General features: G+C 42.6%; 1 protein-coding gene across 1 annotated transcript; it reads left to right on the top strand.

Annotated features, from left to right (window-relative positions):
- The first annotated feature begins 3715 nt into the window (after positions 1-3715).
- doc2a (double C2-like domains, alpha) lies at positions 3716-22907 on the top strand. Its single transcript, XM_088341415.1, has 11 exons — positions 3716-3852; positions 10198-10472; positions 15863-15942; positions 17144-17218; positions 17417-17526; positions 17746-17872; positions 17954-18016; positions 18587-18777; positions 19271-19352; positions 19465-19561; positions 21442-22907. The coding sequence occupies exons 2-11, from the start codon at positions 10238-10240 to the stop codon at positions 21576-21578; spliced, it is 1197 nt and encodes a 398-aa protein (XP_088197541.1). The 5' UTR covers positions 3716-3852; positions 10198-10237; the 3' UTR covers positions 21579-22907.
- Positions 22908-23181: the final 274 nt, after the last annotated feature.

Genomic DNA, 23181 nt, shown 5'->3' with positions numbered 1-23181 from the left:
CTGACATGCATGTTTTTGGAAAGTGGGAGGAAACCGGAGTGCCCGGTGGAAACCCACGCAAGCCTGGGGAGAACATGCAAACTCTGCACAGGAAGACTGGTAGCTGAAAATAAACTCATGACCTCAGAACTGTGCAGCGGACGCGGTAACCACTCAGCTGCCGTGCCGCTGGTACATGTTGTACAAAAGTTTAAAACTGTTTGTCTAATCCAGGGGTCGGCAACTCAAATCGTTGAAAGAGCTGTAAGGAACGAAAAACAACACACATTTAGAGAAGAAAAATAAGAAAATAAAAAAGAAAAGGAGAAAAAAGAAAAAAGAAAGGAAGAAATTTAAAAAAAGTGACAAGTAAAAAACAAATAAGACAAAAAGTAAAACTCAACAAAAAGGAAAATCAAATAGAACAATAAAAAAGAGAACAATAAAATAATTAAAATAAATAAGAGAATACTGTATTTCCCCTGTTTACGTCTTTAAAAAAGAAAAATTCTTTCTTTCCCTTTTCTTTTTTTTTTCTCAATTTTCCTTCCCCCTTTCCCTTTCCCCTACTTTTCATTTTATTCCGATTTTACTCTTTTGCTTCTTTTCATTAAAACTTGAATGAGAGAATGAAACCTTTATTTCGAACATGACAAAAGCTAAAACAAATCAACAAATCGAAAAAACAAAAACAATGTTTACCTGTTCTAAAGGGAGTAGGAAGAAGCATATGCTTATTAAATCGTACCCCCATATCTAGATCCCCTGTGTATTATTTAAAAAATAACTTATGAATATACACATTGACATTGGCTCTGTGGATACACTGTTATTATCATCCTCATCATCAACACCATCACTACTTCCATCCCTTTTTTTACCATCATTATCATCATTGTTATCTCCATACATTTTCAGGATATTATATGATTAGAGTATCTTTTATGATAGCAATAGTTCTCTTGGGTGCTCATTGTAAAACTGGATGCCATGTGGTGTGTTTTGTCCATCATACAAGTATCTTTGGACCTTCTACCTTAGGGGGTTTGCCCCCTTGCAGCAGGACCAGCATTCTTGAGTGTCCTGATCTGTGTATTACAAAGACAAGGTATGGGAGCTTGAGCTAGATGCCTACAGCATCAAGCTCCAACTTGCCTGCCCTTACTATTAGATTTGCATGATATGTCTGTTTTGTGTTCTTTTTAAGATATATATCTATGTGATTGTATCCCCAAATATTTAGTTTTGGTTTGCCTTTCACTATACTCACCAACATATTTATTCACCTCATAGTTTTTTGTTTATAAATATCGGTCCAGATTGTGATGGATTTGCATAATATAATGGTGACAGTTTTTTAATAACAATGTTGAACAATAGCAATAAGAATGGACGTATAGTTGATAATGATATTGATAACAACAACAACAATAAACATAGTAGTCATACATGCAATGATAATAAGGTTATTTATTGGACATTGTTTGAGCTAATCCTGTTATTTGGTTCAAATTTTAAGTCCACATACAAACACACGCATACTTTTCCTGGTGGTTCTCACCGGTTGGATCTTACAGTTACAATATCCCCTAAAGTTATAGCTTCCTTCTATACGTGTGAATAATTTTTGTATGTTCTCTGGCGTTATGTCTTTGTTCACTTTGAATAGTAGTTGGGAAGTGGAAAACAACTTAACATAATAGTCATAATGGTCGTTCCAGTTAGAATAAGTTTACTTATAAGCTTGAACCATCTATTGACTGCATAGGGCTTCTGCTCATTTAGATTATTTGGATACCAATAATACTACTAATAATAACAATAATAGTCACATGAATGTAATAATAATAATCATCATAATTACAGTAATAATACAAGATTAATTTAGTTTTACCTATCTATTAATTCTATAATACTAGATAGATAGATAGATAGATAGATACATAGATAGATAGATAGATAGATAGATAGATAGATAGATAGATAGATAGATAGATACTTTATTCATCCCCGAAGGGAAATTCACATTTCCAGCAGCATCCCTGAGCTGAGAACAGTACAATAATAAAGCCAAAAGAATACAATATACAAATACCTAGTGTGACGTGCAAATGCCCACTGTAGCGTGTTATATAGAGTAACTAAATAGTGCTACACAGAATACATATAGCAGTAAGATTCGGTAATATCCAATGTAGGTGGTGTGGTTTAATGTGGGCCTTTACTCTGCCTGGTGGAGTTAAAGAGCCTCATGGCATGAGGAAGAAAAGATCTCTTCAGTCTGTCCGTAGTACAAGACAGTGACAGCAGTCTGTCGCTGAAACTGCTCTTCTGTCTGGAGATAATGCTGTGTAGTGGATGCGATGGATTGTCCATGATTGACCTCAGCTTTTTCAGTGCTCGTCTCTCAGCTACTGTTGTTAGGCTGTCCAGCTCTTTGCCCACAACAGAGCTAGTCTAGTATTAGTACTAGTATTTACTAAATATCATTCGGGCACCAATAATGTATTTCTTCTTTCCTATTTGTTATTCCTTCAAAAATATTAATGTTTTTTCCCTTCTTATTGTCTTTCGTTGAGAAAGGCTGGGTAATAATTGGAATAAACATTTAAATTTTTTTCTCACTTTTAGTCTCCCTAGTTTGAAGTCTTCCTTGGACTCATTTTTGATTGCACTACTCATCACAATGACATCTAGTGGACAAACATAAAACACTATCCCTTTAAGAACAGCGGGATGTTTTTTTATCAGCGCTGTTTTTGTGGAAAACACAATTTTGCCCAACATCACCTGGATCCTAGCTTCAGCAGCCCCCAATTCGATTGAGTATGAGACCCTGCTCTACTGAGACAGCTCTTGTTAAGGTAACTGACGATCTTCTCCTGGGCTAGCTGTAGAGAATAAATCACCATAATGAACTGAACTGAGCTAAATCTAACCTTCTTTCATGCAACCGAGTTTAGGCTAAATTCAGCCAACATACTGGAATAAACATATCCTAGCTTAATCCCTTATCTTGCTTTCGAGAAATATCCCCTGGTAAGACTGTTTCACATAAATAATGGGACCAAAACAAAGATCCAGGCACATGCCTGTGTGCAGTGATGAGACCAGCGAAGTTGTTTTCAACACTCTGAGTGCTGTTCTACAGTTAGTATTTTAACACTATTATTGAATGCTTGACCTGTATGAATTTTAGTTACTCAGGATTGATAAAGCATACATATCAATGGGTCAATCGGCTTTACTTTAAAAATACTATCGTCACACAACACGTGCACGCATACAAATGTGAGGAGAGAACTTTTTGCTTGTTGCATATACAGTTAAGGTATATACAGTGAAATCGGTATTTAAAAGTGAAGTACTTTTTATGAGCTCAGGGCATTTTTGGCATGAGCTGACTCTTATTTGCCAGTATGTGTGTTTATGCCTTTGTGTGTTTGTGAGTCTGTTGGAAGCGTACTAGTATCATTAACTATCATTAAGCACAAATTATACAGAAAGGAAGAAGAGGAGGACGGCGACAAATGCTACATTTACTCTGACACCCCGATCCCCTCACCTCCCTTCTGCAGATGGGAGTGTTGCTGTTTTGGGGGGGATTGTAATGGTGAGGGGAGTCATGATAAAAGGAAGAATTTTAAATGTCCTCACAGGATAAAAAGAAAATGAAGAGAGGAGCACAACGTGTTGAAGAGAAATAGGGGGTCACTTGCCACCGTCTGCTTCCCCCCTCCCTCACTGCTTTACTTGATGGATGCTGTAGCCTGCCTCCATCTCCACCTGTTACATAGTTGACACCCTTCGCAGCTGGACCAGCACTACTCTTGTTTTAACTTCATCAGCATAATCAGTGTTATCCAGAATAAGGTAAGTCATACTCTCACATATTAGAACACACACTCAATAGACTCCCAAACATGAACACATACTCTCAACACAAACACACCAACACTCACTTCCTCGTATACTCACACTCAGTTCAATTAAAAAACAACACCAAACGTTGTTGTGTGTCAAGCATGCAATCTGCAGACTGCTCCAATATATGATGCATTCAATGAAATTGTCAATCTGGGTACAGCGAGACAACAGCATATGTTTCCCACGAATGCAAAATGCTTTTGTTAGTACTTAAGACTCAAAATGAGCGGTTTGGCACTGCCGTTTTCTGGAAAAAAAAAAGAAAAAAAAAAAGAAATGTCCTCTTTGGTCCTCATTTAAAAAAAAAACAAATAGCTAAACTGAGATTCAACAAGTAAGACGCCCCAAAATGCTTAAATATGGTGTCTTTTCTTACAACATCCATCTGCAGCTGGACGAAGGTCAGACAAACTATTATTTAAGAATTTTATCCAGTGGTTACCGATTCGGCCAGCAAGTAGTGCTCACGGTTTCCCACTCGAATTAATTGGACACAGCCTTATATTTAGTCTAGGGATGTTCTGTAATAGGTTGACAGTACTGGTCAAAAAACAGGCTTTAAGAAAATCAACTCATTCAAATTGTAAGAAATTATACACGTGGCTGGGGTTGGCCCGGCCCAAAGCCAGGAGGTTTCGGCCAGCCATCTTGATCTAGGCATGTGCGTGTGCCCCTGCTGTGGAGTAGCTCTGCAGGAGCGAGGGCGTACGGCCATTGACGTGGAGAGCAAGACAGCTGGTGAAGAGAGAGGAAGAAAGCTATTCGCGCGTCTGCTTTTAAAAGGTGATGAGGTGACGGTCACCAAAGGCGGGTCCAGTGGCCAGTGAGTCCCTGTTGAGGCTTTTTAAAATAGATTTCTCTAATTGCTTGATTATAATTATGATTATAATTAGAATTGTGGATAATAACATTTCACTCCAGACACTCAGTGAAATAATTCCTGGCATGAGAGACTGACACACTGATGCGAATCGTTAATCTTTGGATTACATGTGAACACTTTGGGGTTTCAAATCTCTATTATACAGCTGGAAAATCTAGTCCCCTCCCCAAGGGGCAGTTTTTTGAGTGGAGTTGGCTGGCGGAGTCAGTGGTTGGAAAGAGGTTAGGGGAATTGGATTTGTGGCATTGTAGTTCATCTGGGGCGGCAATAGCTCAGGAGGTAGAGCGATCGTTTTAGGATTAAGGAATCCCAGTTCGAATCCCAGCTTGTCCGTGTTACATGTCGAAGTGTCCTTGGGTAAGACACTGAACCCCCAATACCCCCAATAAGCAGGTTAGTGCCTTACATGGCTGGACATATCACGGCCGCTATTGGGAAATGTGAAGCACAATGTAAAGCGCTTTGGGAAGTCATTGACTTGAAAAACGCTATATAAATGCAGATCATTTCAGATCATTTCTGCAAGGCTAATAATCAAAATATCGAAAAAGTACTGTTCTCATGAAGGAACGCCACGGAAAGGCTAAGGTCCTTTAAGTGGAAATACAATCGCCCATCGATTATGTAAAATTGTATCAAGAATTAAGCAATTCATGCAGGAGGATTGGTCTGGAAGCCTTAAAGTAATAGTAACACTCAAATATAAACATTTAGCAAGTATGAAAATATTGAAAAATGGAATTTGAACACAAATTGTAATGCATTTATTGGGCTCAAACCCTCAAAAAACCATGAAAACATATCAATTCATACATCTGGCAGCGAGCACTAAGTCAAGCCCACAATAGTTACGGTATCCATGTATCACAAGCAAAGCAAATATGGCGGCGGAAACAACAACAGCGAGTGACTCTTGAGTCGATATTCCTGATAGCTTAGCTGTATAATTTACTCCGGATAATGCAGTATTTATCTTAAAAGTCAGTAGAATAGGGTCTCAATTCATGGCATCAAGATGTCCGAAGATGCTTTACATGTAAGGGTGAATGCAAAATGTTGGCGATCTATGAGGAAGTCAGAAGCCCCATACCAACTACACTTACATACAGATTCAGATTTGTGAGGGATAATGGTATATCGAGGATATACAATGAGTGATCCAGTACATCAAATTTATGAAACGAGTGGTGTAATTTCCATTCGTTCAGAGTCTCTGGTGAAGAACATCTGGAAATTACAACACGAGTTTCATAAACGTGATATACTGGATTGTCATGTACTAATTAAGGTGCAGTGATATACTCAAAGAAAATGCAAGTAAAGTGGCTACACTAACTTACAAACTTCACGCCAGTAAATGTAGGCTGCATTGGTTACCATGAATATTTATCTATTTACTGTTTGCCATCTTTATTTTATTTGTATAGCCCTTAATCACGTGTAGTCTCAAAGGGCTCTACAGACCACAGATTATTGCAAACAACAGACTATTATTACACCATCCCTGATCTGAAACCTGGATAAGGGCAAGGAAAAACTCAAAAACCTCAATATGAGGAAAATGAAGAAACCTTGAGAAGGGACAGCACATGAGGTAATCCCTCTTCCAGGATGACCAGGCCAAAATGGATGTTGTAATAACAATTAATACACAGATGTCATCAACGGGAAATATAGGTCATTCATAAGCTATAGAATAGAAGTGTGTTTTAAGCCTAGATTTAAACAGTTCCACTGAGGTTGCAGATCGAATTTCGGGGGGCAGAGCATTCCACAACACATGGGTCCGAATGGAGAACGCTCTCGAACCTGCGGTTCTCTTCTTGGCTCTTGGGATCACCAGTAGACCTTTTTTTTAAGAGTGAAGGCTCCGGAACGGACTGCAAAACACATACAAAAAAATTATCCATTAATTTCAAACAAATTAGACATTATTATGTACACACATTAAGCATTAAATACTGTAATCGAGTGCGTACACCAATCTTCGAGCACAAAGTGACCGACATCACATCAGACAAAGTCCATTGCCTGAAGCTCACGGTACCATATTCTCTTACTGACAACTAACTGACCCAGCAGCAGCGTAAACTTTAATTTAATAAAAATAAAACACATACTGTAGAAAAAATATCTGGATTAGATAGATAGATAGATAGATAGATAGATAGATAGATAGATAGATAGATAGATAGATAGATAGATAGATAGAGAGAGAGAGAGAGAGAGAGCAAGAGACACTGGGATAAATAGATACCGTAAATTCCGGACTATAAGCCGCTACTTTTTCCTCAAACTTTCAACCCTGCGGATTATTCAGTGATGCGGCCAATTTGTGTAATTTTTCTAACGGCCGCCAGCGGCGCTCGAGTACAAAATGTAAGATTTGGACCGGTGTAATATATGCGCCGAGGAAGACTGCAACTTCTTAGCTTGTGCACAAATTAAATTAGCATAGCTAATCCTCATCATGCAAATTGCAAAAAGAAAGGCACATGACGCAACTTTCAAGCTAAACGCAATCAAGCAGTCCGATAAAGAAGGAAACAGAGCTACTGCACGTAAACTTCACTTTGCGAGTGTGTTGCTAGCATGTTTTGGAATAATATGACAAAGTCTCTTTCCCAGGTCTGCATCAAACCTTAAGTACCGGTATCATTTTCCGTTCATTTTGCCGGCTGTGATTTATGGACTGTGTCGGGTATGGGTTAATTTTGTGTTCGTGTTGCATTTTTTAATGTGGGCGCATGCAGATAATATACAGGTGCGGCTTGTGTATGTACAAAATCGGTTTTCCTCCCAAAATGTGGTGGGTGCGGCTTATATTCAGGTGCGCTCTATAGTCCGAAATTTACGGTAGATAGATAGATAGATAGATAGATAGATACTTTATTCATCCCCATAGGGAAATTCACACTTACAGCAATGTTGAAAATAAAACAATAATAAAGCAAAATAAATATAATACATAAATACCCAATGTAACATGTTGATATAGAGTATTTGAATAATGCTACATAAAATACACACTGTAATAAAAATAGGGTAATATGCAATGTGGGGGTGTGGTTTAATGTGGGCCTTTACTCTCCCGGGTGGAGTTAAAGAGCCAATGGCATGAGTAAGAAATGATCTACTCAGTCCTCATTATGAGCTTAATTCCTTCCAGGATCGTGCTCATAGCTCGAATTGCTCATGCAACTGACATAATCTCCTGATTAAGAAATTATTAGAGTGAGCCCTAAATGGTTATCAAAACCCATCTCACTGATCAAAAAACACATCCAGGTAGTAATAAAACATAAAAAACGAAGTAACAAGGTAAATGAGGGTGGCACGGTAGCTGGGTGGTTAGCGCACAGTCCCACGGTGCAGAGGTTCAGGGTTCAAGTCCAGCTACTGCAGCCTCCCTGTGTGGGGTTTGCATGTTCTCCCCGTGCCTGCGTGGGTTTCCTCCGGGGACTCCCATTTTCCAAAGACATGCATTTCAGGTGGATTGGCCGGTCCAAATTGTCTCTAGGTCTGAATGAGCGAGTGAATGGTTGCCTGTCTGTTTACCCTGCGACTGGCTGGCAACCAGTTCAGGGTGTCCCATGCCCACTGCCCAAAGATAGCTGGGATGGGCTCCAGCACCCCCGCGACCCTAATGAGGATAAGCGGTGCAGATAATGGATGGATGGAAGAGAAATTAGATTATATTTACCAAATAAAACGGGAGTTTATTTGTTTGCATTGCATAATAATTCAACTGCCCTGCGACTAGCTGGCTACCAGTTCAGGGTCTCCCCTCCCCACTGCCCGAAGATAGCTGGAATGGGCTCTAATGCCCCCAAGAACCTACTGAGGATAAGCGGTGCAGAAAATAGGTGGATGGATGGAATAATTCAACCAGTAGAAGGTGCAGAAAAATCAACAACATTTGCTCAAATATGCACAAACACGAGCATGCACAGAGCTGTCAATCAGGATTTGAAGCTTCGGCCATGTGAAAAGAGGATAAAGAGAGAGTGAAAATGAGTAAGGAAGCGGATATGGGGAACCTGGGAGTGTTGTCCGCGATACGAGCGGGCGACAGACACAGTGAGAGCTGAGAGGCGAGAGTGGATCCTTTCATGAGATCCTAGAAGGCATGATTAGCAGGTTTACAGGATTTACTGGTCATGGAACTTCAAAACAGAGACAAAATCTTGCTGCAGCATTTTAGCAGAACTACTGAACCAATTAGCATGTTGATAGATGCCATACTGTATGACGACTCCCCGTGCTTCAATGGGCCTTCGTCTATGATTGACAGATGGTCTATGGGGAGCGTCCATTTTGATCAAAAGGTCGTCAGTTCTCAGACTGCAGCTATCAAGAATTTCAGTTTTGTTTATTTTGAAAATCTAAATATGCAGTCGAATAATCTTGTATTTGGATAACATTAGATCTGTTCATGGTTCACTGTTTGTGAATACACGTATATGAATAAAATAGGGATTGATAATTATAACAAACAAGCAGTTTGCCTGGCATTGCTTGGGGGTAGAAGATTGTATTCGGCTACTTGAAGTGGTTGGTGGTCGGGAGCTGCATTACCTAATTTGGCTGCAGGAAAGCGTTAGAGACCCCATAAAATCAGACCACTGAAAAGCAGATGTGTAGCATTTTTGTCTGTATTATTGGGGGTGCCTTGACTCGAAACCAAGATAAGGACAATCGCTGAGGACTAGAGTACAGCTGTGTAAATTTTTACAAAAATCCGTTCAGAAATTTTGAAGTTGATAAGTCACATACAAACACACACACAAACACACGCACAAACACATACGTACGCACGCATACGTTTGGTACCCAGCTGCAAGATAAGTAAAAATAAAGCCTTATTCTTTTGCCAATACCTTTACTGTATTTATAATTAAGCACACACATTTTCTTTTCATCCCAAAAACCCTCAAAGTTTGGGTGCGCGTTATATTGAGGTCTCATAGTAGTGTATCCCCGTAATTAAGCAGAGATAATCAAAAGACAAATATATCGCTGACATCAATTGTTCAACATTGGATGTAACAGGAATTGAAACCGGAGCATTTTAGGAAATAGTTTAGTCAAAACAACTCTATACACAGGGGCACCTTGAGTAAAAATTGTATGACGATGAGATAAATTGTAATGGCCTTTTCTATGTCATCTAGATCACGAGTAGCCTAGTGATTACACAGTGGATTTGGACTTATTATCATTATTGTTATTATAACTAATTTCATTATTGGGGAGAGAATATAGTTAGACATTAAACTGGCTTTTCAAAGGACTGATGTTGAGAAACAACAATTGGTCCATGATTATCCTATTTTGAATTGGTCTTTTCTGTTCTTTGTTTAGCATTAATTTCACATTCGAAGAATATGATTCTTGGAGTTTTTTAGGGCAATAAGGTGGTCTCCATTGACAGCCAAGCGTGCCTCAATGAGCATGAGGAGGACCAAAAAGCTGAGCATTTCAATCCGAGAGCACATGGCTATTGATGTGTGCCCCGGCCCCATCCGACCCATCCGCCAGATCTCTGACTACTTTCCTCGCCGCTCACCAACCTCACCGACCCCAACATCGGCCCTCAGCCGCTCCGAGACTGCCTGCGGCGGAGGCAGTGCGGACGCAGACACATCGGTGGATGGGATCGGCTCGGACAGCGATGACTGCAGTGAGGCTCAGTTTGTGTGCGTGTGTGTGTGTGTTTCTACAACAGGTGTCAAACTCACGACCCGCGGGCCACATCCGGCCCTGCGTACAATTATATGCGGCCAGTGAAATCCTTTTATATACAGCTACTATAATGGCCCGGGTCTATGAAACCTTAATAACTTTCAAATTATACTCGGATAACCACAATGGCCGAAAAAATTATGTTAACTGACATTGCCGGTAAACCCGTGCGTCTTATTAGTGATGATTTTGTGGCCGTAATTAAGGAATTTAATGTAAAATGGCACTACAAGACAAAACTTCAGAGTAAGCTGAAAAACCTTGAATCCAGATAAAATATACAGAAAGTTGAAGAGTTAAAGAAGAATTCGAAGATGTTTTTCTCTAAAGCAAATTCCCAAAGTGAAAAGCACAAATTTTATTTATATTTTCCGTTTTTTCATATTTTTTTAGTTTTGACAGGAGATATTTATATGGAGAGCAACGGTTTTTAGTTCATTTAATGCTTGAGTTAGTTTATCCTGGAATAATATTCCTGACTATTTTAAATTTGTATTTATTTATTTTCTTTTTTTAGAAATGGAAAGTGCATTCAATAAATATTTATCCTGTTTGGCCCACTACCAAAGGTGTGGTTTGAGTTCTGGCACTCCTGATCTATGAGATGACCCGTTGGATGATTTAATCCAACTCTCTAAAAATGCGTGAGGATGTCAAAATATAGGCAAATCATCTCTTTTAAAAGTTATGATATTTTAAAATAAATTCAAACCAATGATCTCTCCGGTCACTGGAGGGCAGTGTTGAGTTTGTACAGTGTAGTGAGTTGGTTCAGATGTAAAACTGTATTATGTGCCAAACACAAAAATCTTCTTCCCCATTGTTTGTGAATAAATACGTTTTGTTTGGAAATATCCCTTGTCATTCATGGTTATAGTATGTACGGTAGGTTATATGTAATGTAATTGATAAAGCTCAATACTTTCTGGCACCAGAGCCTAACTGAGTTTGACATCCCTGTTATGTACTGTGGCATACATGCTCAAGTAGTGTGTGAGGTCTTTAGCAAAATGTTCAAAAATTAACACCACTAATAGTTTTCAAATTAGAGTTTACTATGATTAGAATTTCACGTTACATTAGAAAACCACATAAAAAGGACAAGTGAGAGGAATTTGAAAATACCGATGTAAAGCGCTTGAACTTTCAGCAAAGCTAATTTGCTAACTTCATTTTTATGACCTTGATCTGCTACCTTATCGTGGTGGAGGAGTTTGTGTGTCCCAATGATCCTAGGAGCTATGTTGTCGGGGGCTTTAAGCCCCTGGTAGGGTCACCCATGGCAAACAGGTCCTAGGTGAGTGGCCAGACAAAACGCAGATCAGAAGACCCCTATTGATGAGACAAAACTTTGGTCCTCGATTTCCCTCGCCCGGACGCGGGTTACCGGGGCCCCCTTCTGGAGCCCGGCCTGGAGTTGGGGTCCGCTGGCGAGCGCCTGGTGGCCGGACCCTTACCCACGGGGGCCGGCCGGGCACAGCCCGAAGGGAGGACGTGGGACCCTCTTCCCATGGGCTCACCACCTGTAGGAGGGGCCAAAGGGGTCGGGTGCGCAGAGAGCTGGGTAACAGCCAAGGGAGGGGTCCTTGGCGCGACGATCCCCGGCTACAGAAACTGGCTTTTGGGACATGGAACGTTACCTCTCTGGCAGGGAAGGAGCCCGAGTTGGTGTGTGAGGTTGAGAAATTCCGACTAGATATAGTCGGACTCACCTCTACGCACTGCTTGGGCTCTGGTACCAGTCCTCTCGAGAGGGGTTGGACTCTCTTCCACTCTGGAGTTGCCCGTGGTGAGAGGCGCAGAGCCGGTGTGGGCATATTAATTGCTCCACGGCTCGGCGCCTGTACGTTGGGGTTCACCCCGGTAGACGAGAGGGTAGCCTCCCTCCGCCTTCGGGTGGGGGGACGGGTCCTGACTGTTGTTTGTGCTTATGCACCAAATAGCAGTTCGGAGTACCCACCCTTCTTGGGGTCCTTAGAGGGTGTGCTTGAGAGTGCGCCCCCTGGGGACTCCCTCGTACTGCTGGGAGACTTCAACGCTCACGTGGGCAATGACAGTGAGACCTGGAAGGGCGTGATTGGGAAGAACGGCCCCCCTGACCTGAACCCGAGTGGTGTTTCGTTATTGGACTTCTGTGCTCGTCATGGTCTGTCCATAATGAACACCATTTTCAGACATAAGGGTGTCCATATGTGCACTTGGCACCAGGACACCCTAGGCCGTAGTTCGATGATCGACTTTGTCATCGTTTCGTCGGACCTGCGGCCGCATGTTCTGGACACTCGGGTGAAGAGAGGGGCGGAGCTGTCAACTGATCACCACCTGGTGGTGAGTTGGCTTCGATGGTGGGGGAAGATGCCGGCCCGACCCGGCAGACCCAAGCGTGTTGTGAGGGTCTGTTGGGAACGGCTGGCAGAATCTCCTGTCAGAAGAAGTTTCAATTCACACCTCTGGCAGAACTTCGCCCATGTCCCGAGGGAGGCGGGGGACATTGAGTCCGAGTGGACCATGTTCCGCGCCTCCATTGTCGAGGCGGCTGATCGGAGCTGTGGCCGTAAGGTAGTCGGTGCCTGCCGCGGCGGCAACCCTCAGACCCGTTGGTGGACACCGGCGGTGAGGGATGCCGTCAAGCTGAAGAGCTGGCCAACAAAGAAGAAGTCTTATCGGGCCTTCCTGGCCTGTGGGACTCTGGAAGCAGCTGGCAGGTATCGGCTGGCCAAGGGGAATGCGGCTTTGGCGGTTGCCGAGGCAAAAACTCGGGCATGGGAGGAGTTTGGCGAGGCCATGGAAGCCGACTTCCGAACGGCTTCGAGGAAATTCTGGTCCACCATCCGACGTCTTAGGGGGGGAAGCGGTGTGCCATCGACACTGTGTATAGTGCCGATGGAGCGCTGCTGACCTCGACCCGGGACGTTGTGAATCGGTGGGCGGAGTACTTCGAAGACCTCCTCAATCTCACCGGCACGTCTTCCTCTGGGGAAGCAGAGCCTGAGAACTCTGGGTTGGGCTCTCGTATCACTGGGGTTGAAGTCACCGAGGTTGTCAAAAAACTCCTCGGTGGCAGGGCCCCGGGGGTCGATGAGATCCGCCCGGACTTCATTAAGGCTCTGGATGTTGTGGGCGTGTCATGGTTGACGCGCCTCTGCAACATCGCGTGGACATCGGGGACAGTGCCTCTGGACTGGCAGACTGGGGTGGTGGTTCCCGTCTTTAAGAACGGGGACCGGAGAGTATGTTCCAACTACAGGGGAATCACACTTCTCAGCCTCCCTGGTAAGGTCTATTCAGGGGTACTGGAGAGGAGGGTCCGCCAGGAAGTCGAATCTCGGATTCAGGAGGAACAGTGTGGTTTTCGTCATGGCCGTGGAACACTGGACCAGCTCTATACACTCTTCAGGGTATTTGAGGGTGCATGGGAGTTTGCCTGTCCGGTCTACATGTGTTTTGTGGACTTGGAGAAGGCATTCGACCGGGTTCCTCGGGAGGCCCTGTGGGGGGTGCTTCGGGAGTCTTATCCGGGCTGTGCGGTCCTTGTATGCCCGGTGCCAGAGTCTGGTCCGCATTGCCGGCACTAAGTCGGATTCGTTCCCGGTGAGTGTTGGGCTCCGCCAGGGCTGCCCTTTGTCACCGATTCTGTTCATAACTTTTATGGACAGAATTTCTAGGCGCAGCCTTGGCGGGGATGGAGTCCGGTTTGGGGGCCTCAGCATTGCGTCACTGCTTTTTGCAGATGACGTGGTGCTGTTGGCTTCCTCAGGCCGTGATCTTCAGCTCTCGCTGGAGCGATTCGCAGCCGAGTGTGAAGCGGCCGGGATGGGGATCAGCACCTCCAAGTCCGAGGCCATGGTTCTCAGTCGGAAAAGGGTGGTATGCTCCCTCCGGGTCGGGGAGGAGGTCTTGCCCCAAGTGGAGGAGTTCAAGTATCTTGGGGTCTTGTTCACGAGTGAGGGTAGGATGGAACGGGAGATCGACAGACGGGTCGGTGCAGCGTCTGCCGTCATTCGGACCCTGTACCGGTCTGTCGTGGTGAAGAGGGAGCTGAGCCGAAAGGCAAAGCTCTCGATCTACCGGTCGATCTACGTTCCTACCCTCACCTATGGTCATGAACTTTGGGTCATGACCGAAAGAACTCGATCCCGGATACAAGTGGCTGAAATGAGTTTCCTCCGCAGGGTGGCTGGGTTCTCCCTTAGAGATAAGGTGAGAAGCTCAGTCATCCGGGAGGGACTCGGTGTAGAGCCACTGCTCCTCCGCGTTGAGAGGAGCCAGTTGAGGTAGCTCGGGCATCTAATAAGGATGCCTCCTGGACGCCTCCCTCGGGAGGTGTTCGGGCATGTCCCACCGGCAAGAGGCCCCGGGGGCGGACCAGGACACGTTGGAGAGACTATGTCTCTCGGCTGGCTTGGGAACGCCTCGGGGTCCCGTCGGATGAGCTGGAGGAGGTGGCTGGGGATAGGGGAGTCTGGGCTTCCCTTTTAAAGCTGCTGCCCCCGCGACCCGACCTCGGATAAGCGGAAGACAATGGATGGATGGATGGATGGATTTTTATTGAGGTTCTGTGTTTTTTTTTGTAGTTGTTAATGTTGTTTTATTTTTGTGATATTTCCATGGGAGAATTTTTGTGCTATCGCTATAGGTGTCACGAACCAGAACAGGACCCAATCGTGTGACGTTCTCACACAAGCTTTTTATTTTACGGAAAATGTGGAGTCATGCACGTTAGGAAGCTGGTCTGGCGTGGAAGGACAGGAAGGGACAGACAGGATTGACAACAAATCAGCATATCGATAACTAGCAGGAGAAACTAGACGGGAACGAAAACTGGAGAAAATAAGAAATAGGACCAAAATAGACGGACACAAAACTGGAACACGAAATTAAACAGGATAAAAATAAATGGGAACAATACCGGACTGAAGATATAACCAGGAAAACAGGACTGAGTTAGAACCCACGTCTTGTAGGGCAGAAGTTCGTTTGACGGGCTGACAAAAAAGCAAGATAGTGCTGAGCTTAATATAGAAAGAAAGCCAATCCCTCAACGAGCCGCAGCTCGCACCACACGGGCGGGGCCAATTGGGCACCATGGCAACCGCATTCTGGGAAAAAATTCTTAGAGCCTGTAAGTCCTTGTTATAAATGACCTTTAGCGTCTACCAAAAGTTAGAAAGTCAAAGAGGTGCTGGCTGGGGTGAAATAAGTCTTTTATAATGTGTCTGACTCTGTTGCGGTATTGCAAGTTGGCAATGTCTTCCAGTTAAGTTTACATTTTCAAACCAGGCAGTACTCATTAGTGTACTCATTGAATGTATGCGTTTGTTTGCGCAGCGACATTAGGAACCCTGGAGTTTGAGGTGAGGTACGAGCAGGTGACCAATCAGCTGCACTGCACTGTGATCCGAGCCAAGGTACGACACATATAAAATAAAAATGTGACATGAAGGAATACAGTATGACTTGGGATGAAGTCAACAATGATATAACAATGAAAACAAATGCTATAACACTGATGTGACAACATAATATCGATAAAGGTTTCTTGAACTTTTGGTCGAGAGGATACATTTTCCAAAGATTCCTTTCATTATACTTTCACCATTCTCGTTTCAACTGGAGGGACGAAAGCATGACCAACTTGGGTGCCGAGGAGCTTAACTTGTTTGGGCATTTGCTATGGCCATGGTCCCAAAAAATTTGTGTGTGTTTTATGCTCCTTTTTCCTTTATTATTTTCTTTGGTATTGTATATGTTTGTCTTGCTGTCGGTCACCCCTCTCGAGGGATATGACCAGGGTAGATAGATAGATACTTCCACCATAAGCCAGAACTACTTAGTTCACTGCAAAGAAAGATGAAATTACCAATGTAGTCAAGTAAATTACAACTCCATTCTAAAAAGACATGTAACCATTAGAGTCTGTAATGTTCTTTTATGAGTACACCTTCTGCCTCCTATCCCTGTCTCCCCACGCCCGGGTTGTCATTCCCCCATTGGCTGCGACAAAGATATTTTGTAAAGATAAAAAGCACTCAGCTTGACTCAAATTGACGTTTTTATTTTTTAATGGTGAAACAATATCTATATGATAAGGCCATTAAACTAATACTGAACTAAATTGTAAAGGAGGGAAGAAAGAATCAAGTAACGTAAAGGCACAAAATATTTTCTCCATCAATGTAGAACATTAAAGTATTCTGTAATGCTTATGGTCATCACCAACCCCCTCCTGAGTTCATCGTTGCAGAAGACTACATTCTGTAAAAGATTTTGGTTTTCAAAAATTGTGTTGTACCAAAAGTTTAGCAACATAAAATACTTTAAATCTCCACAACACCATCAGCTCTTTGTCGTCCTCAGCCCCCTTCTTTTTACACGACACACAGAACAATTCGGTGGCGGCTAGAGGATACTACTTGTGGCTCAGTAAGAGTTTTGCCGTACAGCACTCTATTTCTTCTCTTAATATGTAATGGTTCTTTGATTCAATTTTGTAGCCTAACCACCTTATTCAGCACCAAGATTTAGTTCAAACTGGTTAGCAAAGCCCCATGTTATATCTTGTAGACGTTTTTTTAAAAAAACAGTAAAGTCAGATGTTTTTGTTCACAGGGCCTGAAACCGATGGATTTTAATGGCTTGGCTGACCCATATGTCAAACTTCACCTGCTACCTGGCGCCTGCAAGGTCAAATATAACTATTTACAACTTTTTGCTTCCCTAACCGTCTTCAAAACGACCCATTATATAAGCTTAGCTTTAATGTTAGGGGGATAAACCCACAAAGCCACAAAATGCCCCACTTGGGTTCTGCATCGTAAACCTTTTTTCGATGCAATAATCTGTAAAAGCTAAAATGCTACCGATGCTAATCTTTGCCATCAGGCCAATAAACTGAAGACAAAAACCATCCGTAACTGTCTGAATCCTGTGTGGAATGAGACGCTGACTTACGTGGGGATCACAAATGAGGACATGAACAGGAAGACTCTCAGGTGAGTGCAGTTTTCCAGGCGTGCCCATCGATGTAAGGGGTGGTCAGAAAAAGGTAATGTTCTGCAGACTTGAATTTTTTTGTGAATTTTTTTGTTGGAGTATAATAATCAAACACAACATTGCATACAGCATGTCTGAACTTTAAACTCCCGGCTATAAATAATAGAGATGTTTTTAAACTAGGGTACCATTTGTTGCATCCTTTATATACCCCGTAGGCTGACTGTATGCGACGAAGATAAACTTACGCACAATGAATTGATCGGCGAATCAAGAATTTCTCTCAAACGAGTCAAAGCTGACCACACCAAACATTTCAACACGTGTCTGGAACATCCTCCACCGGTATACTTGCTCACTCACTAAATTACTTACTAAGCGTTAGTTAAACACATCTTCATCCCATGTACATTTGTGTATGCACAGCTGCCATCACCAAGCACTACTACTGGTGAAGCTCTGCGGGGGATAACCTGCTACTTACGAGAGGTGAACGGCTAACATTATATAGTTTATCGTTAGCTATTCAATCTTCAACTTCTTCTGCCTTAACTGCTATATTTATTCATTTTATTTGACCTTTTTGGTTTAAGAAAGCTTTTGGTTGTTGTGGACTAATATGGTCGGAACTATTTACAACCAATTCTATCTTTGGACTTGCAAAGGAAGATGTATGGAACCCTGCACCTTGAGAACAGTAATCTTGCCGTTTTTCATGGTCTCCATCCTCCAACATAGCTGCAGCTTATCGCAAGCTCTCTAGAAGCTTTATTCCAATCTTTTTCTTCAAACCAGCTGTGTTGGAGGAAGTAGACATCAAAAACAGGAGGGACTGTAGCCCTCGAGGACCAGGGATCCCTAGCTTTGCCATAAGGACATGCGGGTGGGTACCTTAGAGTAAATTTGAATCTTCCAGTGGGAAATCAATATGGAAAACAGAATGTCTGCTCAAAACTGGATAATGTGTTAGTTCTGGCACTTCTAGGTCAAGTTGGCACTCATGTAGAGAGCAAAATAATGAAGTGTTGATTGACCAGACGGACATTCTCCTGACCACAGTGGGAGAACGAGCAGCTGCACTGTCTGGAGGAACGAGGTCGTCTTCTTCTCTCGCTTCAGTTTTTGCCTCCGACCTGCAGCGGCGATGATGAGCCAGATGAGGAGGGTGGAGGTCTTTGCGTCGGTGTGAAACGCTGTGCTCATCTGGCAGCCATGGACGTCAATGGATTCTCTGACCCATATGTGAAAATGTAAATTTGATTAATCTAGCATAGCTAAAGGTCATGTTGGGTGCCGATTCCACAGGTCTGGAGACGACTAGGCGATCTGATAGTGATGTCCTTGTGACCTCTCCCAGAAACTCTTGTATCTAGGGGGGATGCACCTTTTTAAAGCTACAGCAAGAATTTGAAGACATTGTCTGTACCTATTTTGTCCGGGGCGATATCTCTGCGGCATATATAAGGCATCCCTTATCTTACATAAACTTCAAAGGATATGCAAAGATGTCTCTAGTCTAAGGTATCTACATAATTATTTAGTTTCAGCAGATGTTGCCCTGGCAAGAACAAAAGCAATAATTTTGGTCGATTGAGTTGCCATGATGTCTCTGCCAGTGAAAATAGGCCCTCTACTCAGCACAATTAGCAGAGCGGCAGACGAAATAGAAAAAAACACACACCATAATGTGATGATATATCAAGAAAATACATACTCCAATATTCTTTACTGTTCTGGTGACAGATACCTGAAGCCTGATGTCCAGAAAAAATCCAAATACAAAACTGCTGTGATAAAAAAGACCCTCAACCCTGAATTTAATGAGGTACACAAGTACTACTAGAGTTGGAGGAATTACCGTAGTCCAAAAATAATAAATAAGAAATAATCTATTGCTACATTGACAACTGAAGACTGTGTGTGTGTGTTTTTCACAGGAGTTTTTCTATGAGATGTCGTTGTCAGAGCTGGCCAACAAAACTTTGGAGGTGACGGTGTGGGACTACGACATTGGACGTTCCAACGACTTCATCGGTGAGAGTTAATTCGCTTGATCAATGTTGCGCTGGCATGCTAGGAGGCTACATGCTAAATCTAAAGCAGCTATGTTAAACTACAGGTCACATTGTTGTTGTTATGGGTAAATAAATGTTGAATAAACAATAATGATTTCAGAAAAAAATTATATATGTTATGTTATAATGAAAAATGTATTGGTCACTCCAAACGAAACGTCTTACTTTTATGTGTATTTAATTGTATTACAATTTTTTCACGACCATAGGGCGCACTGTGTTAAAAGGCACAGTCTACATGGTGGGTTCTATTTCTGTATTTAACACATACATAGAGTGCACTGCATGATAGGGTGCTGGTACCTTCTGTTGCGCTTAAATCAGACTCCCCCTCAGCTAAACTATGCTTCTCAGAGCTGCGGTGTTGGAGACATTTGTTTATGTCTTAATAAACTCATTATATAGACTACGATCACTTTTTGTTTAAATCATGCCAATCAATATTCCTTTATAAACACATTATACAGACTACAATTACAACACACTTCAGAAGCATAGTGCACGTTCATGCCGAGGGGAATCAGATTTTGCAGGGGAGTCGAATTTAGGCACATCTCTCGCGGCTTCTCAGTTTCTATGCTCTTCCGCATAGCGTAAAAATCAACCCACCATAGCAGACGAAAACACAGAAAGCATTCAATGGTAGGAAAGTGGAGTTCTAGATCTAATTAGTATTTAGGGGGACAACTCTTTTCAGCCTCTCTACCAGATAACTTTCAAATTGTTAGATTCGCTGTTAGCGTTTATGAGTACCAGTAGTATTTATGAGCAAAAATGCATATGACGTCACGTGTCCTCTTCTGCACAAGCCGGAAGCTTGAGGCGTTAAAACAAGACGCTTATACGTCACAAGGGGATAGCGTTGAACTTAGTTTTATTGGAAATGAAAACGATCTAAAAAATCCGCCGATTTTACCCAAATATGTTGTACGTCTCGACTTGGCCAAGGGTCAAACCCGTGACCTCCCAGTCTCGGGGCGGGCGCCCAACCTTTCGTCCACTGCTTTACATGAGACACAAGGTGCACTGCAGGACAGGGCGAGCCGCACAATTTGGAGAAAATCTGAGACTTCTAAGTGCGCCTTATAGTCGTCAAAATACGTTGATTAATTTATTTAAAGGTAAGGAGCATTGTTTAAGGTGTCCTCAAAATGTTGAAAGCTAAATATTTTCTCTATCAAGTATGTGTTAATACCGCCCAACTGAGTTCAAAGAGCCCTTGTGCTTTATTTTCCACTGCGCTTATATGCTTTTATCTTACTTTTAGCAGAGCTGTTCGGGGCAAAACACATTTGGTTCTAGGATGGGGGCTGGGAGGATCGCTTTTGGAGAGTGACGTCCCCGCAAGTTTTTTGAAAAAAATGTATACGTCAGGATTGCATTAAATTGGCGAAATTAAGTAAAGGCCTACTTCCAGTAGAGTCAAAGCGCCAAAACCAAACCCCCCAAAAATGAAAAAGGACGAGTTTATTCGAGAGTGTCTCAGAGTTGCTAGTACTTGCATGCGCATCATGAATAAGCTGATTGAAACTGCAATAATGACACAACCTAGGTGATGGCGGAGTAAGAAAGGTCCTAATTCCGTACAGCTTCTATAACGAATACAAAGATGATAATTGTCTAATAAACCAGTATAATATAAATACACAAATAAAGACAAATATTTTATTTCAATTGATAATGAACCTAAAATAAAATCAACAAAAAAAAAACAGTTCACGATTAAAAAACTTAAAATTCATGGGTTATTTCATTTTTGTAAGTGCACAGTAGAACACACTTGTCCCACAATTTGCGGCAAGACTAACCACGATGGGGTCCGCTCTGCTTTCCGTCTAGGCGGCGTGTGCTTGGGTGTTCATTCGCTTGGCGATGCCCTCCGCCATTGGACCGACTCCCTGAAGAACAAGGGCCAGCAGGTGGAGCGCTGGCACATCCTGACCAATCAGCTGCCCAAAGCAACCAACCACGACTAAGGATTCCTCAAGAGATGAAATGTGCCACGTGACTGCAATGTCAGGAAATTCAGAAAAGGCCGACTAAAATAGAATGCAAGGAGAAAAAGACATTTCACATATGTAATGATCCAGAACTGCATCTAAATTTGGGCCTTCAATAGGGGTCTTGGTCTTTTTGTACAATTATCTGTACCACAATGTTTTTCAAAGAACCATAAAACTAGGGAACCAGGGAAGAAGCGGATGGTCATGAAGAAGAGCAAATGGATGGTTTGAGCATTTTGATCAACTATGGGCAATCACTGAGCATCCCGTTGACTGACTGCAACTGTGGTTTCTGAGGACAACAAAACTCAGTCCTGTGGTTTCTATTCTTCGTTTCATAGAAAATTCTGTTTTCTAAATCATTTTGTTATGTATTGCAGATTACTCCTTACATAGTGGGGTTTTACAGTGATAATTGTTTCACATTTACCAAGAATCCAGTCGAATGTAAAAAAATTTGTGCAACAATGAAGGACTAGTGTAAGTAATCTCTCGGTTATCATGGTTAATGGGGACCAGAAGCCCCCGCAAAATGTGAAAATCAGAGAAGTAGCGATGCCCCTTTATAAAAACCCGCAGGGGTCAAACTTACCTCGAGATGCCATCCGACCTAATAAGAGTATACGACTGTAACAAAATAACAACTATAGATCTGCAAATAAAAACACAAGACATAGAATTGCGGTTGAATGAATTGTCTTTATTTTCATCACACAAAAGGGAAACAAAACTGGAGGGATTCTCCTTTCATTGTAAGAATGTGTTTAAGGGAGCGGCTAGCTAGTTGCACTCTAGCATGGGGTATCCTTGGATGGAGCCAGGTCTCCGCGATGATTAAAATACAAGCGTCACGAATGTAGCCGTTTACCACGAGTAGTAAATCCAAGTCCTCCTTTTAATGTGTAATGTATCTGGCATTGGTGAGATACAGGCTCAGCACGGGTAGCTCTTAAGGGTTCTGTAGCTTAGCTTCAGCGGCCCCTCGATTGCCTTCTCTCCCGACACCGCCTCAGTCTCTTCCCGAACCAGAAAATAATCCATGGCGTACTGGCTGGTGATTACCATTTCTTTGCGCTTTTTGACTTTCCTCCGAGTCAAATGTAATCGATTGATCTCTTTTAAACTTTACTAACCGCTAAAAGCTCGCCGTCTGCGTGCTTTGCAGTTTGTATTGGTGGTCACATTGACTTGTGCGCCCACACCACTGTTTGACTGACAGCGTACACCAGCCTATAACAGACGCTCACGCAGGCAGTCATGCCCACCCAACACACACACAACACTGGCCGCCATTATAGTATTTGTTGTAGACTGTCTGTTGCAGAACACAATGCACGACATATTCATCTCAATGACAATACAGAGAATTCAATTCAAAATCCGTGAAGCAGTGAACAGGCGATAACCGATGCGCTAAGCGATGGGTCTCTGTACACAAAAGACATATTTTTTTTCATATCATATAAATACGTTTTTGGAAATGTGTTGATTTTGAAAGGGATAATGTGCATTTCAAAAACAGAATCCTAATATGAATCAATTTATTGTATCGATATGTTGGTTCAGGGTTCACCAA

This window comes from Urocampus carinirostris, chromosome 1 (assembly GCF_059441175.1).
Source record: "Urocampus carinirostris isolate Australia breed hairy pipefish chromosome 1, RoL_Ucar_1.0, whole genome shotgun sequence".
Lineage (NCBI taxonomy): Eukaryota > Metazoa > Chordata > Actinopteri > Syngnathiformes > Syngnathidae > Urocampus > Urocampus carinirostris.
Note: the sequence above shows the minus strand (reverse complement) of the source record. Positions and strands in the feature narration are given on the sequence as shown.